Source organism: Melozone crissalis, unplaced genomic scaffold (assembly GCF_028551555.1).
Source record: "Melozone crissalis strain CALT ecotype California unplaced genomic scaffold, PUWL_Pcris_2 ptg000016l_1, whole genome shotgun sequence".
In the NCBI taxonomy this organism is placed as follows: domain Eukaryota; kingdom Metazoa; phylum Chordata; class Aves; order Passeriformes; family Passerellidae; genus Melozone; species Melozone crissalis.
This window is the reverse complement of record NW_026535794.1, coordinates 4920317-4937348: the sequence shown is the minus strand read 5'-3', so window position 1 is coordinate 4937348 and position 17032 is coordinate 4920317. Positions and strand designations below refer to the sequence as shown.

The following is a 17032-nucleotide window of genomic DNA, read 5'->3' as shown; positions in this document are numbered from 1 at the left end:
GGGTTCCCAGAGGCTCTGAGCACAGGCTGGGGCTGCGTCTGTGTGGGTGTGGATTTACAGCACTCTGGTACACTTTGGTAGCTGGATGCTGCCAGCATTGCCACGCTGTGGTGCCAAGCTCTTGGCGGGGGTGGAGGGACAGCTGTAGGTGCTCTGAACACATCTGACCTGGAAGTCAATGAGAGAGATGAGCAAAAAGTACTCCTAAAAAGTCCTAACCCATGACATCAAAGAGGTCCATTTCCATAAAATCATAGAATGGTTTGGGTTGGAAGGGACTTGACCGTTTCCAGGGATGGGGCAGCCATGGTTTCTGTGGGCAGCCTGTGCCAGGGCCTCAGCACCCTCACTGTAAGGAATCCCAGCCTTGTAGCCAATCTAAACCTGCCTTCTGGCAGTGTGAAACCTTCCCCTGTGTCTCTTCACTCCAGGCCCTTTGACAAAAGTCCCTCCCCCGATCTCTTGAAGCCCCTGAAGGCCCTGGGAGGAGCTCTGATCTCCTGGAGCTTCTCTTCAGCTTGAGCACCCCCAGCTCTCCCAGCCTGTCCCCAGGGCAGAGGGCTCCAGCCCTTGGAGCAGCCTTGTGGAATATATTCATTTGTGGATGAATATATTTCATATATTATTATTATTATTATAATAATATATTATTATATTTCATATATATATTCATTTGTGGGGTCCTCTGGGCTTGCTCCAGCAGATTCACATCCTTGGAGGCCCTGGAGCTGCAGTGCTGCAGGTGCTGATCATGAGAGCAGAGGAGAGGGACAAAATCACTTCCCTCAACCTTCTGGTCATGTTTCTCCTTGCCTTTCTCTTTTGTTGATCCTCTGAGACCTTCCATTAATGAGTTTTCAGAGTGATTGTTGTGTTTGGGTTTCATTCTGGAGCTTTTAACTTCACCAGGCTGCTCTGGGTCCAGGTGCAGGGTGGGTTAACCCCAGCTCATGTTGTGGCCTCTGACAGGCTCTGTCACCCCATTTTTCTTCTCCCTTGGTCCAGTGAAGGCTGTCACAGCAGAGGAGGAGGGCAGGATCATGGTTTGAGACCCAAAATCAGCGTGAGTCTCTGCAGAGAGTCACCCTTCCTTGCTAACAAACACTGACTTTGCTCTCCAGGACAAAGACTTTCCAAAGCTGCAGATAAATTCCCTTTTCAGGATGGAAAAAAGGATGAGCAGAATGGAAACTGGGAGGTTTAGCAGCAGGTTTAATCTTATCTGCAGCATTGCTGACAGCAGTGGATGCACCTCAGAGGAGGGAAGTCTGGGTAATCTAAGGGTTATGGGGTTTTTTTGTTTGGATAATTTCTTGTTATTCCTGTTGTTGTTCTTATGGCCATGTGGAAAAGCTATTTGTAAACCATTGTATGATGGAGTACAGTAGATAAAGCTGAGGACTGCCAGGGTTGGACAGGAGAATCTCAGATGTTTGAAGTTCAAAAAACCCTACTTATCAGGGTTGTGACAGGAACAGATGTTGCCTGGATCAGATACATGGGGTACAAGCAGTACCTTCCTCTGTTGTCTTTATTTTAAACAACTGGGAATTTAAATTAGATGCTGTCTTCATAGCTGCATCCCCCTTTGGGGATAAGCTGTCCTTCCAAAATGGTTTCTGATCTGGTAGAATAATCCATTTTTTCCTTATTGTCAATGATTCCTTATTTTTCAGTATGTTCCATTTAGGCCCCAGGACAATTATATTTTTCCGTCCCCCTCAAAAGCCCTTGAAGCATCTTAAGCCAGTTTTCCAGCAAGCATGTTGTGCCCTGTGTGTACTCCCTGGTTGCCTCCAGGAGTGCTGGGCACCAAATCACCTTTAAAAATCCATTTTTCACCACAGGTTGTTCCTTTCTGTGGCTGAGCTACAACCAGATCCACAAACACACTGCTGCTGTCATTATCCCAGCTGATGTGTAGGGCCATGGGAGGGTGGAGGCTTCTTTGGCCCATGAGGCTTTCACAGTGCTTTCTCCCTGGCCTCCAGAAACAGAGTTAAAGTGGCTGGATTAACAGTTTTGGGGGCAAAGATAAGATTTATGTGAGGGAGCTGGAAAACAGTTAATTCTGAGGCAGATCACTGTGGTGTGAGGGAGGAGAGCCAAAGGGGGCAGAGCAGCAGCCTGTCACAAGCACTGTCTAATTTAGCTGTGGTCAAATACCAGATCTCATGTAGGTGGAAAAAAAATAAAAGGAGCAAAAAGGCACTTGCTGCTTTCAGTGAAATTGATTTTTGAAAGTATTTTCTTAAACCAGCTGTAATCCCTAGTGTGAGCTCATTTAAGCCAGACTCAATCCCTTTAAAAACTCTCTCAACTTGGGGATTTGTGGGAATGGTTGAAAACTTTCCAGTGAATCATCCTTTTGAGCAGCTGGTGGAGAAACAGAGTGTTCAAAGCAGAAGGAAAAGGCTGAATGAGTCTGTTAGGTTTAGGGGTGCTGCAGTGGGGCCCCAGGGGTGGTGCTTTGGTACCTCCTGCACTGTGTCTCTCCTGGAGGCTCAGGGAGGTGATGTTTTCCATGAAAAGCTTCACACACTGGAGCAGGGATGATTCACTGGGGCTGTGCTGTTGAATCACGAGCAGTGAAGTCAAGAGAGAACGTCAGGAGTTGTAGATGAAATGTTTCCCTTTCTGGCCAAAAGCTTTGCGTAAGAACTTCTATTGTTGGGTTATTTCTTTTTCTGTTTTTTGATTAAAATAATCGGTTTTGGGAGGTGAGCTAAACTCGGTTGGACTACTGTTGCAAGTGATGACTATGTTATTGCTTAAAGTCATGAAATAGATCTTTTGATCTGATAATTAGTTAGTCTCCCTATTAAAAATGCACAGCATTTGCTTCTGTTCCTCTGGTTTCTGGCACAGTTATAGGATATTTTTTGCTTGGTTTAAACATAGTACAAAAGGTTTATGTTTATAGCCTAGTACCAGTGTTCAGCAGAAAACTTCCTCCTTTGCTTTTGGCTTGCTGGGAAATCTATGAATATCCTTAAAATATCATGCAGTGAACATATCATACCACTTTTGTAGAAGAATAAATTATTGTCTCCATTGAATTAATGTCCTGAACTCACTTGCAGAAGAACAGGAAGGATGTAATATTGCTTTGTGTTTGCTGGAATCGCACAGCAAAAGCTTGAAATTGTTCCTGGTAAGTGTCTAAAGTCAACAGAAACTCTCAGCAACCTGTGTGCACACAGCAGGTAGCTGGCTGCACTAACTGCAGCTCCTTGAGGAATCATTGCTTTTGTGGTCAGACAGGTATTTATCCCTGGAAAAATATTTGCTGATGCCAGTGAGTTATGCAAGGCGGCCGTCAGCTGTGAAAACAAAACTGTCTGTGGGTCCCATCAGTTTTTATCAGAATCACTCAAGCCATCAACCACATCATTTCGGATGCAGAGCTGGTGTTTCTTTGATTGAGTTTTCAATCAGGCCACTGCGGGCATTGCTGGGACAGTTTTCATCACAGGCTGACAAATATTGACCTTATTCTCTGCAGCATATGTTAAATGCAAAGGCAGAAGTGTTGAGAGCCTCAGATCCAAATTTAGCAGTGCTGTGATGGCAGGGCAAGTAGGAACCAGTCACCAAAATAGTTTGCAGGGCCCTGGTTGTGTGGAAGGAATGTAAATAGAGATCATTCTCTTTGCTTTAGTGCCCCAAGTCACGATGGGCAGACTGAAAGGCTGGGTAAAGACCTTATATGAAAGGGTATTTCCAAACAACCTGTAAAATTGCATGTGCATTGCATCACTGGTTGTCAGCTGGTAAACACACTCCAGCAGTGAGGGCAGGCCGCTGTGCAGCAGATCTCGAGTCAGAACAACCTGCTGAGCATGTCTGTGGAGGGGAGAAGGGAATGGGTGAGGAATCAGCAGCTGGGACCCGCCGCAACTCACACACAGGGAGATGAAAGAGCAATGGCTGGGAGGGCATTGTCACAGACATATTTTATGAAAAATCTTTTCATTAGGATCTTTTCTTCTGAGAAGCTGAGAAGCTTCAGCTTCTCCATGTTTTGCTGCTTTGGAATGTGATCTGGAGAATTGTTCACCCAGCATGTGAAATTGTTTTTACTTGATGACCAATGACAGCCACCTGTGTCGAGGCTGGGAGCAGTCACAGGATTTGATTATCATTCCATTCTTTCCATTCTTTGTTAGCCTTCTGATGAAATCCTTTATTCTATTCCTTTAGTATAGTTCTAATATATAATTTTATTTTAATATAATATATATCATAAAATAATAAATCTCCTTTCTGAAACATGGAGTCAAGATTCTCATCTCTTCCCTTGTCCTGGGACCCCTGTGAACACCACCACATTTGGTGAGCCCTAAGTAAGGAGCATTGCCACAGCAGGGCTCATGCTGAACCCACCCTGAGCCATGGTGTTAAAGTATCCCTCAGGGATGAGGGTGATGGATATCCTTTGGTATTCCCAGCCTGAGGGACTGACACTGCTCCAGCTCCTGCTGCTCACAAAGGTCCTGATCCCAGCTGCAGGCCCTGATCCCAGCTTTGTGTGGCCATTAGCATCAGCCACCCCTGATGAAAGCAAAATCAAACTGAAGGGCTCTTGTCAGAACCCAGGAAATTCCTCTGACTGCCCTGGAGGGCTTCAGACTCTGTCAGGGGGGCTCAGAGACCTTGGCACAGAGCCCAAGAGCCCTGTGCCTTTGATTGAGCCCTTGGAAAAAACAATTACCAACCTTATATGAAGGATTACAAGTCAAGAGAGTTTAAGTAGAATGATAATGAATTTGTCACGGAGTGAAAAATAGATTTTTGGGGTTTTTAGAATGGGGGATTGGGGTTCCAAGATGGAGGAATTTGGGCGTGTACAGTGTTTCTCCTTCTTCTTCCTAGCCTCCATCTTCTGGGTGATGATTTTTAGATTGGTTTAGAGTAGAAGCTCACTGTCTAACATAGGTGATAGGTATTGGGAAGTAATTGTAAATATTGTACACATAGTTTTTAGTATAAAAAGATAACACTGCCCCAGGGCAGGCAGAGTGCATCAACCCAACCTGCGAGACAGACCTCGGTGGGTCAGAGAAAGAATTTTATAAATAAGATACAATAAACAACCTTGAGGGCGAGAACAGAAAAGTCCTAACTCCTCCTTTGACTGCTGGGCTGGGAAAAAGAAGTTTGTACATATCTCAGAGTCACTCTGAGCAGCAGAGATCTGAGAGGCTCCTCCTGGGGTGAAACCAGAGTGAGGAGCAGCACACAGGGCACACTCAGGTGGTGTGAAATCCATGGGGTGTCTCTGCAGGGTGGTCCTGGGGTCAGCTTTCATCTGCTCCTCACAAGAAGCTGAGCTGAGATGCAGCTGGTCTGGCCTCTCTGTAGATGTGCAGGTGTCTGACCTCTCTGCAGACGGGCAGGATGGTGTGCAGGCTCTGCAGGGCTGAGCACGTTTCTCATCTGCATTTCTTGACAGTAAACAGAAGTGACTTACTGAGCTAATTAGAGTGGGATGGATTAATTCAATGTGACTGAGTGCCACATGGCACAGACCGCCTGTCACTGACAGGGGTGGGATAAGGAAGGGATCTGAGGAGCTGTTCTTCAAGGGAGGCTGTTTTGGCAGTGCCCATACAGTGACCCTCCTCTCCCCTTCATCAGCAAAGGCACAAGAAAGGAGAGACACCTGCCACTCCTTGTCCTTCACATGCTTGGTAGTTTGCAGGAGGTGAAGGTTCAATTTCTTACTTTCTCTCTTGACAAATACTCTTGACAAAATGTCTCATCTCAAAGGCCTATCAAGCAGGAGGAAAACAAAGGGGTTGTTGTCTCCTTCATTCCTCCTTTCCCTCTATTCCTCAGGACTAGTAAAGAGTGTACTGCTCATGGTCCCAGCATGGTCTGGACATTTCAGTTGTGGAGCAGTGATGAGAGAAGATGTGGAGAGGCCAGGGCTCCTCTCTGACAAGTGCCTTCATCATTAGGAATGTTGTCAGGCTCATCCTTCTGGCTCTTCTGCACCAGAATCATAGAGTTGCTTGGGTTGGAAAGCACCTTAAAGATCATCCAGCTGATTTCCTTTAAGGGGTGTTCCTTCTGTGTGAGGAGATTGAGTTTGCAAGTGTAACACCAAGCTGCTTGAAAGCCATGAGGAGAGAAATCCAAATCAAGAGAGATACCCAAAATTTACATGTTGGTTGCTTGAAAATACCATGGGCTGTCAAAAGAGTCCTGAGGGCCTGAGTCATCCCAGCCAGGAGTAAAAGAGGAGAAGGGTGCTGGGCTGAAAGTCAGCAAGGGAGAAGCACAAGAGCAGGAGCCAGTGATGAAAACTGAAAAGAGGGCTAGAAAGAAAGTTCTCCACATCTCCCTGAGAGTGGTTCAGACAGGAGGAATTCCACTGGCTCCAGGGAAGGCTGCTGTATGTCCGTGTCAGTGGGGAGCCTCTGGCTGTCTGAGCAGCATCCAGAGCAGCCAGGAAGGCTGACCAGGATGTAACCTGTGTGAGTTGGTGTCTGGAGGTCAGCAGGAACACAGGCTGCCTTGTGCTGTGCGTCATCTTTTGGGCTCTCTACAAACCACCTCCTCAGCAGACGCAAACACTCCAAAGGAGATGCGAACTTTCCAAATTCTCTTCTGCTTGTGGTTATCTCCCCGCTGTGGCGTGATGGGGAAGGAGCAGGGAGGCTGCAGGGAGCTGTGATTGATGGCTGTTTGCTGGGAGTGCTCCTCTGCTGTGAAACATCTCTGTGCCCCAGTTATTTTTGATTTCTCCTTGCAGATACACACAGTTTGGGACTCCTAATAGAGTACAGTCACTGCCTGGGAGCAGCTGATAAAGTACTCATGCTGGGTTAAGATTTTCCAGAAAAGAGATAACTTTAGCAGATGGCTTGGGCTGAGTCCTTTGGCTTCAGCTTTTTTATTGATAGATGAAAACAGTACACACAACCAAGCTACGGAAAGCTATAAAAGTGTCCTTCCTTACCCTGCTTTTTAACAGTTCCTGTGGTGATAGTTTCTCTCCTTCTCTCTTGTGTGACTACAATAGACACCAGTCGTGCTCTTCAGCCTTCCTTGTACCCTTTCTGTACTGAGGAGCTCTTTTATCTCCATCATCCTCTGAAAAGATCAAGGCAGCCCTTCCACACACAGGTTTTCAATCTTTTTTTCCCTCCCACACAGCTTTCTTTTCCAGTGGATTCATGCAGCCACGTAATGGTTTCCAAAGAATCCATTCTAAATTTCCAATATTTAACATCAGATTTTCTTGTCTTGGAAACAGGAGGCTGTTGCCAGCCCCAAGTTTAGGGTGATTGCACAAGCAGACTGAGGAGCCATTCTGCAGGACAATAACTCTTGTGAGCCAAGCAGTGGTGAGCAGCTGGCAGGTGGAGAGGAATAACAGGATGATCCTTCCACTTCACTGCCATAAGCAGAAGAGATCTGGAGAGGAGGAGAATCCCCCATTTAAGGACAGTCTACATATGAGAGGGATGCTCAGATTGCACTTCCCTTCTGGTCAAGGGTCCACTGTAGCCATGGGTTAAGGGTATAACTTATCTTGTCCTGAAATTTTTGTTTGACTAGGACAGAACAGCTGTGTTCCAAAAGCTGCTTTATTTCCCACTGGCTATAAAAGAAACCTAACTAAACTTTAGACTTTTTGATTGAACTGAATCTGGCCAAACATAATAAGATGCTTTACATTAAAGGTGAAGTTCCACCTTAGGCACAACCACTATAATTTGATTAATGTCCTGGTTAAAGGGCAAGATCACCAGAAGGCCCAACTGAGGGGGAATTGCAGCCTTTTTTTTTCTTTTTAAGCTGGTTTTAGTACTCAAACCCATAAACTTTGACTCAGAGGTAAATTGGCTAGGTATCATAATTCCACAGCAGCCCATCCCAACCCAACCTTTTCCTCCCCTCCCCTCAGCTAATCAACTGTTGGCCTTTGCAAAGTGATAATCAAAGACCACACAGAGATAACAGCTCATAATTGTCAGGGAAGAGCTTTGCCAGCTCCAGGGAGCTCCTGGTGTGTTCTTGTATAGGAACCAAACCAGCAAAGTGCTGTGGAGGGTGTTTGACCACCCCAGCATCTGGTGAGAACTTGAAGCAAATGTGAAGTGTTGCTTTTGGAAAGTCACTGATTTTTGAAGACTGAAATTTTGGATGGTTTTTTTTGCAGTTTTTTTTTCCCCAGCAGATGAGCATTATCATGACTGCTCTGGGAAAACAAGGAAAGTTTTCAAACCTCTAATGAGCATCCGATGAATTTTGAATAATCCCAAGCCAAGCCAAAAATGTGCAGGTGGATGCTGAGTTGGGTCTTTCTACAGTGTTGACTTTGAATAAACTGGGCATTTTAATGGTGAAATGGATGTTTAAAGGCAAATTTCTCCTATTCAGCCAAACTTTGGGGGTACGAAATATGCACTGTTTTTTAACAAAGCTCCAGACTAGGTTGCTCCAAGCCCCATCTAACAAGGCCTTGAACACTTCAGGGATGAGGCATCCACAACTCAGGGCAACCTGTGCCAGTGTTGTGTAGATGTATGAAGTGGCCCATGAAAGACAAAAGGAGGCTGTGGGTGCTGCTGGGAGCTCACCTGATTTCAGCCCAGTTTGAGGGCACTGCTTGCTCTCAAGAGCATTTTTAGGGCTGTCTCTGTTACTTGCATTTGTTTCATAAAAGTCTCTTAATGCACTTCTCCTTCTGGATTGCCTTGTGTGTGCATTTTGCAAACTTGGAGCAACTTCAGGGTTCATTTCCACCAGCTGAAGGGCAGAGATGGAAGTGGGGAAGGATGTTCTTGAAAACAGTGTTTTGATTTCTTACACCAAGGAGGATAAATTCTACCCTTGACAGGGGTTAGGATGGAGTATGGGTGACCCCAGACTGCTCTGAATCTTTGGTCTTTGCCTCCTTAATTTGCACTACTGTGACTGAGAGGAACAGATGAGATCTTAAATTTTTCCTTCTCACTGTTTTTGCAACCTAAAGAAGGACAGTTTTTTCCCTTTCCCTCCTCTTATTGAAGTCACCTCTTATTTTGCCCAGAGAGACTGTGGACTTCTCATCCCTGGAATTGTTCAGGGCCAGCTGGATGGGGCTTGGAGCAACCTGATCTTGTGGAAGGCATCTCTGTCCATTTCAGGGGTTTGGTCTTTAAGGTCCCTTCCAACCCAAAGCATTCAGTGCTTTTAGGATTTTCCTGTGGGGTGATGCTCACAGGGAGGCACAGCTCCACCCTCCCCATTCTCAGGGGGAATGAGTCAAGGGATGCTCAAGTCAGGGATGCTCCAAGGACTTGGAACCAAACTCTTGGCCATGATTTCTGGCTCATAAAGAGGACATCACAGCACGGCACCTATGGCATATTCTATTTCTTTATTAAATAAAGAACATGAAGAAATAGGTTTTCTTTTTAATATTTCTTGCTCTTTCTAGCCCTTTTGAGTTGAGTTTTCTTTAGTGCCAAAGCCTGGGGAAGAGAGGGAGAGGAAGGGAACCTCCAGAGGCTTCAGGAAAAGGAGAAAGAGTCATTTTTTAATGTCCCTCACCAAGGAGAGATAAGGCTGAGTGAACCCCTGCTGACAGCAGGCTCTGCTTTCTTTCCACAGTCTCCATTGAAGATATCCGGGATGTGAGGTCAGGCCATAAAACAGAAGGGATGGAAAAATACGCCAAGGATGTCCCAGAGTATCGCTGCTTTTCCATCATCTTCAAAGACCAGAGGAAAAACCTGGACCTCATTGCGAGCTCAGAGGATGATGCCAACCACTGGATTGCTGGCCTTGGGAAAATCATAGCCCACAGCAACTCCATGAACCAGAAACAGAAACTCCAACAGTATCCTTTGCCTTATAAAGTGATTAATCACGGACAAAGATGCACTTGTCTTTCCATGTGGGTGGGGATAGTAGACTAACCTCCTTTTTTCCCTATTCTGGGTTTTCTCTTGCATTGATTTTGCACCCAGGCAAGCTCCCTGGTTTCCAGTGCTTTTCCCCCCTGTTTTACAATGATACCAGCAAGAGTGGAGTCAGGCTTAATGTGGCTCCTTAAGCGAAGAATTCCCTCTTTCATGGAGCTCCAGATAAAACAATCATTATTTTTTTGTGTTCTTCAGGGGTCTGTTTCATTTGCAATGCAGTAAACTGCAGGACAGGCACTTCTTGGCAAGGCATGAAAAGCCCTCACTGTTTACCGTGTTTCTCAGTAATACAAGGAGAGGGAACTGATTCTCCTCTTCTCACTGCCAAATTTACTCCAGGGTAGCTCCACTGACTTGAGTGAAATTTCTCCTTATTAGCCTCAGCATGGGAGGAAGTTTTGCCCTGAAAAAATCTGCAGTTGCTCTAGTGACAATGCAGAGAGCAGAAGGGAAAAGGCACAGAGCAGGAAAGGAGAGTGAATTCATTATGAAATGGAGAGAGGGTGGTTATTGGGTGAAATCCTGGCTCTGCTGAATTCACAGGGAATTCTCCCTGAGGCTGCATTTCACTCAATAAGTTGCTTTGCAAGCAGGGGTCTCATGTATAAAGAGAGGATATCTGTGGGTGGAGTTTTTGGGTGGATTTTCTTCAGTCCGTGTGGAGACTCTGACCATGACATCTGAAGCTGTTGGCTGATTTCACCCTGATTTGATAGAGCCACAGTAATAGTAAAATATTAGGTTCCTTTAAGCTTCCCAAAGGTAGATATTCAGCTATCAGAGAGGAAAACAGACACCACTCTTGGGGAGAGAAAGCTGCTTGGGCTTCATGGCTTGTTGGACACCAAACATCAGAGAGGAGGGGAGATGCAAAATCCTCAGCTGGGAATATCACAAAGCTGGAGCTCACAGAGCTGGAGCTCTGAGAAGGCACCAGGAATGCTGCCCTCAGTTAAGTCTTCACTCCATGTGGGTTCTCTGCTGGGTAATAATGCACTGATGGAGAAGGAGATGGTGCATAAATGCTGAACTTTCATCAGGCTTTACTCCTCTGTGGATTCTTTGAAGCTTGAGAAGCATTTTCACAGCCATAGTGCTGTTCCCTTAAAGGAATCAGACTCCATTAGTTCTGTTGTGCTGGGGATGTCCTGTTTATCTCCTGCATTAGGAGTGTGGTTTTTTGGGTGGTTTTTCAAGCTCTGGGCTGTAAGATCACTCCTCAGCCACCCCACAGTGTGCAGGGGAAAATCTGGGCTACAGAAAGTTGTCCCAGGAGCATATCAAGTTAAATATATTGCTGAAAAACTTGCCTGTAAGAAGAGACAAGATTTTTTAAGGGGGGAAAAATAACAATGACATTTGCAAAGGAAGAAAGCTGTAAATTTCCAGCATGGAAAAGTGCCTTTCTGTCTTTGGAAAGCAGAATTGAAGCTAAATAGGGTGGGTAGGCAAACCATATTTCTGGAAGAGTAATTACTGTGCAGTGCTGGCTTCCAATCTGGGCTTGTCTCAGGCCATTTAACGTAACCTGGAATTACAGAACAGCATGATTTCTCATTTGAAATTTGATGATGTTTAATTAAAGCCTGGGATTTTAAATTTAGTCTGCCTTCACTGGGTTTGCTTGGCAGCGTGGGCTTGCTCAGATCTTCCTTAAACCTCAGGAGTGTTCTCAGCATCTGTGAGCACAGAGGGGGAAGAGTCAGGGCATGAGAAGTGTTGTGTCCTCTGCCTGTCCCCCATGACTGGAGAGTTGCCTTGCAGGGTATCTTTTTCAGCCTCCCAAACCCTTGCAAAACAAGTAAGGAATGTGCAAGTTTTTGAAAAGAAGGATTGAAAGCAAAAAACTCTGCTAGTTTCAGATGGGGCTCGTTCAGTTTGGAATTCAGTGGAGTTGCCTGTGCTAGGAAGGGACTGGAATCAGTGTCTTATGTATTTTTCCAGTCCTATATTCCTACACAGATAAAACTCCCACATGCTTGATGAGCATGTCTGATGTTCTTATACAGAGAGCTCTGTTCTAATAAGCCTCAGATTCAACCTTGCAGAAGGCTGGCATGGGTAGTTTAGCAAATATTGCAGGTATGTGTGCAGGGAAGGCTTCAGACCAGAAAACACAGAGGACTTTTCATTTGAGCAGGGTGGCACTGTCTGCTTCAGTTCTGGGGTTTATGTGTGAGCTTTTCTTCTGGTTTGAAAGCAATTACCAGGAGTTCTGCAGCATTTCTGTTCTGAGCACACTCATGGGATATCTGCCAGATAGAAACCAGAGAGGGATGACTGAAACTGAGAGAAAGCTGGTAGCCCTGGAGCTGGCACAGCCTTTAAAAGCCAGAGGCTCTCCCTGGATGCACAGAAATGGGAGAAGCTTTCCCAGAGAAATGGGAGCAGCTGCTGCCCAGTGCACTCAGCCCCACAGAGGGTCACAAGGTGAAAGGAATGCCCACAGCCAGGGCTGGAAAATGGTGTTTGTACCAGAAGAGAGGACTTCCAGTTGGAGTGTTTTGTTCATCCAGCTCCTCCAAGCTCTCCCAAAGCTGAGGGGATGCAGATGGATGGGGAGTTTGGGTGTTTTGGGGCCAGAATGCTCCTATTTACTGAGATCTCAGTTGTCTGCACTCTCCTTTTCCTCTCTTTGCTGCTTGCCCTTGCAGCAAGAGGACCCACTGTGTGTGCCTGGGCTTTTCCTGGGCTCTCTGATTTCCCTCCTGCATTCTCAGCCTCCTGGGAAGGATCTAAGAGAAAAACATCCTCCATTAACAGGTAGGACCTGGGCATACTCTCTTGCAGATGCATTTACTGCCCACATTTTGCCTACCAGAGAGGACTTTGAGTACATGCATGACCTCTGCGTGCCCATTATCAGAGGAAATGATGCAGACTCTTAAAAAAATGTGGGTTTTTTTGCAGTGGTCATCACAAAACCAGTAGTTTCTATGCACAAAAAAGTAGTTTCTATCCACCCCTCCTGCTCACCTCTGGCTGTGGCAGGCTGGATTTCCTCTTGCTCACCAGAGATGGGTTTTCCTCCTGCTTGTTGTTTTTATGGAAGGCTGGGAAGGGGACCTGAGGTGCAGGGTCAGGTGTGAGTGGGTGGCACGAGGGTGACATTCTGACAGTCTGGTGACAATCTGATAGTCTGACAGACCCTGTCTGGAGCAGAGCTGGTGGAAGGGTGTCTTGGTTTGGAAAGACAGGAGTCTGCTAAGGAAGGCAGGAGCCTCCCCTGAAATGGAGAATGTAAACCCTCCCCACCCTTCCAAATTGCTATAAATTTTAAATTAAGCGGCTCTCAGGCCAAAATATGGGAGCAGGAAATAACAGTTCTTTAATAGGGAAAAGAAAAAAAATAAAGGATAAAATAAGCAATGCAGTACACTAGAACAACACTGCCAGAGTCAGAACCCAACCTGACACCCTGTGGGTCAGGGTGTTGGCAGCAGTCCCATTGGAATTGTGGCTGCAGCCCTCCTGCAGTGTCAGGGGTGGTTCTGTTGGAGCAGGGATCCTGTAGAGAAGGATGTATTCTTCCTCTGAAGATCCAGTGGAAGGAGAGGCAGCTGCTGTTCCTCTGGGGAATCCAGTGGAGAAGCCGTGCTGGTGTCTCAAAACCTCTGGATTATATCTGGGTAGGAATGCTTGGCTCCTCCCTCTGGGCTCACATCTCCCAATGGGATGCTGTAGTTCTTATCAGCCATGCAGTGACATTCAGTAGCTGTTATCAGCAGATGTCCCCTCCCGAGGGAGGAGTGATTGTGGTCACTCAAAGAGAGAGATAAAGCAAACTGCCCACTTGACAAAGGTAATCTGCCATACAGATGGTAATGGAAAACATCTTGCATTGCAATCTTCAACAAGGGGTTGTTCTGCACCCCGGGGTGGGTGTGGGGTGCTCCCAGCACAGCATCCTCTGCTCATGGCAGCTTCATGACTCAAACTGGGTTTTCTGGGAAGAATCAGACCCTGGTTCAGGGCTCTGGAGTGTCCTTGGGAAATGCTGCCTCTCTTTATTTTGGTTTCCATGTCTAAAGAAGAGGAATATTAATATTACCAGGCTGAGACGGATGTGGGGTGAGGTCATTGCTTAGCACCTGCCAAGATTTTTTAAGTCAGAAAGTTCAACTTTCCATGAGACAAACAATGCTCACTAACAGTTTACAGATATCTCCATCACTGGGAAATACTTCAGTGCAGGGTAGCTCTGGCAAACACTGTTTCAGGGTTATGTTTACAGCCCCTAAGGCTGCTTATGCCCTTTTCTGGGGTCATTTTGAAAGGCCCAGTTTAAATGTTACAGCACTATATGCCTCAGCTGGTTTTGCTGATCCTGAGCTTTACTCTGATTAGCATTCAGATTGGGCATTTTTTTGGAAGTTTTTCTGGAATTTGGAAGCATTGTTTCCTATGTGAGACATGGAAGGTTATTATTGGAGATCATATTCTTACTTTGATCATTATTTTTCCTGTTGAAAAGTAGATATTTTTCTGGATGACCTTTCTTATTTGACAGTAAAACAAATTAGACAGACAGTTCCATGATGCAAAAAGCAGGAGGTTTTTTTGGTGTTTAAAACTGCAGTGTGTCTCAACTGTCTAACATGATTTTAGAGACTGAAAGAAAATGGAAGTCTCGGTTCAAAATATCTGACATCACATTAAGATCATTCTTATAGCAGTTACTCCTGATCCAGATACACTAAAGTGATTAAAACCCAAGGTCTTACGAAATATTACCTCAGTACAGCACAGTAACAGACCCTGTGCATTTCATCAGGGGAAGAAGGAAAGACCCACAAACTTTGGTTGGATTCCACTCACAACAAATTCTTAGGAGATATAGGCAGAAATCTCTAAAAATATGCTGAAGGTGAGTTCAAAAATTATTATTGATCATTCTTTTGGAGTTCACTGCTCACCATGACACACTGAAAATTTAGCAAATCCTTGACAATGAGTTTACCAAGTTTCTCTTGGGAGCTCTTTTCATTCTTTCCTTTATCCCCTTTTAACCGTCTGGAGCAGAATGTACTTTCTGTCACAAAAGAGAAATCAAACTGTTTCTGGCTGTGGCCAGGAACTCCTACAGGGTAAAGAGAGCTGCTCCAGCCTTGGCCAGATGGTGAAAAGCTTCTCCAGGTCACCATCAGTTGTATCCCAGCACGTTTTCCTCCTGCCAAGGCTCCATTGTGCTCTGTGGGAGCAGGAGGTGAGGTGGTGGCAGCTGCTCAGGGTGATTTACAGCAGCTGGAGAGGTGGCTCAGAGCCTGTAGGAGAGGATTTCCCCCTGCCATGTGCAGCAGAAGGTGTTTGGGTGTTCAGACCTGGACAGGTTTCCTTACATCCCCATGCAGCTGGATTCACACCTGCCTGCGCAAAGCTGACAAAAACAAAGACAACAAGATGAGCCTGAAGGAGCTCAAGGACTTCCTGAAAGAAGTGAACATTGAAGTGGATGACTACCATGCCAAGAAGATTTTCCAGGTAATGGGAGCAAGCAGAAAAAGGGTTTGCTCATTGGTGAGGTCAGGGTGTCCCACAGCTTTCAGCTTGGCTTGGAGACCTCACCTAAAGTGAACTCCTGGTTTCTTTCCTTGTACCAAGGAAGGGCTCTCAGGTTTTGGTGCTCAGTAATTTATTGCCCAGAATAATTGATTCCCACTGAGTTAGGCCAGCACAATGCTTTTGATGAAGGTGTGTTAAGATATTTCTTCATAACCAATGCCTAATTTTGCCACAAAGCAGAAAATGAGATGCAAACATGAATAGTGCAAGAAAAAGGGAAACAAAGTTGAAGTCCCAGGGGTTTCAGGAGTTTTGTGTGCCACAGCTGCATGTCAGTGCTTAAGTCTGGCTGAATTTTGTTTGGTTACAATTGTGAACCCAGATCCTCACCTTCTCAGAGGAGAGGGTTGCAAAATATCAGGTATAAACAAACAAACAAAAAATACAGTACAAATTAGGAAAAAAAACTTTCCAGATTCATGATAGATACACAACATTGCACCCAAGCCTGGACTAGTCTGATTGATTTAATACTCCCAAGGCACATTTAATCTGGTCAGGGATGTACACTTCTAAATTCTCAAGATTCAGCTTGCTGGCTGAGCCTATCAGAAGATAAGAAAGGGATGAAAATTTCTCAGTTGTTAAGCTTTGGGTTTCTCTCTAGAGAATCCATCCTGCTGAGGTGAGATAAAACATCTGGATAATTTCCAAACTTCCATCCTGTCTGAAGCAGGATTTGAATTAATGTGTGTGCAGTTCCAGAAATGTTTTTTTCTGATCAGTGGTAAACACGTGGGTGGTTTTGGGCACCAGGCAGTTCTCCTGCTCCTCCATGTGGGCAGGCAGCCTTCCCCAAAGGAGGTCCAAATTTCCTTGTCTTTGCTTTTTAGACATCTCTCTGCTCTTCAGGAATCAGGGGGAAGGTCATCAGCACATCTTAAAGAATTTCAGCTCACAAAATATTCCAGTTGTACTGCCTGCTCTGGCTGGTGGATCCCATTCCCATTCCCAGGAAGGTCCTGGAAGAGTGGAAATAAGGCTGGGAATCCCCTGGTTGAGCTGCATGTCTCCACTGGAAGGAGTTGCCAACACTTCCTTTGCCCTCTGTGCAGGTGAAGCCAGTGGGGAGCAGGGTCTGAATCTCCTCACCCCAAAGGAGACATCTCACATATAGGAGATGAAAAATTCCCACATCTTCACACATCAACAACCTGAAAAAAAGCAAAAATCACCCTTTTTTTTTTTTTTTAATTTTCCTTTTTTTTTTTATTTTAGAGGCACAGTTTCCTCTTATTCAATGAACCTCTTCTGCTGTCCCAACAGTTAGAAGGGAGCTCCAGGAGAGGAAACTTGATGAAATTAATCCTTTTTGCTTAAAGACTCCAAGTAATTGCTAAACCTTGATTCAGCCCGTGGAAATGCAGGGAGTTAGTTGAAGTGCCATCATTAAGCAAGTAATTTAAAGTTTCCTGTATAGCCCCTGGAAAGAGAGGCACTTTGGAGGTTAATTCTGATCTCCTGAGGGCTGATTTGCCTCCAGGAAGGGTCTGTCCTGCTCTTAAAGCAATTACATTTTCAGTTTGCATCCTGCCTCAGCCTGGATG

At 45.4% G+C, this 17032-nt stretch overlaps 1 protein-coding gene across 2 annotated transcripts in view; it reads left to right on the top strand.

Moving 5' to 3' along the window:
- The window catches only part of PLCD1 (phospholipase C delta 1), a 56261-nt gene that overhangs the window by 15808 nt on the left and 23421 nt on the right, over nt 1-17032 (top strand). For both annotated transcript variants that reach the window (XM_054273478.1, XM_054273477.1), the window contains exons 3-4: nt 9610-9838; nt 15275-15404. In XM_054273478.1, the coding sequence (XP_054129453.1) occupies nt 9610-9838; nt 15275-15404 (359 nt within the window). The remainder of the gene's footprint in view (nt 1-9609; nt 9839-15274; nt 15405-17032) is intronic.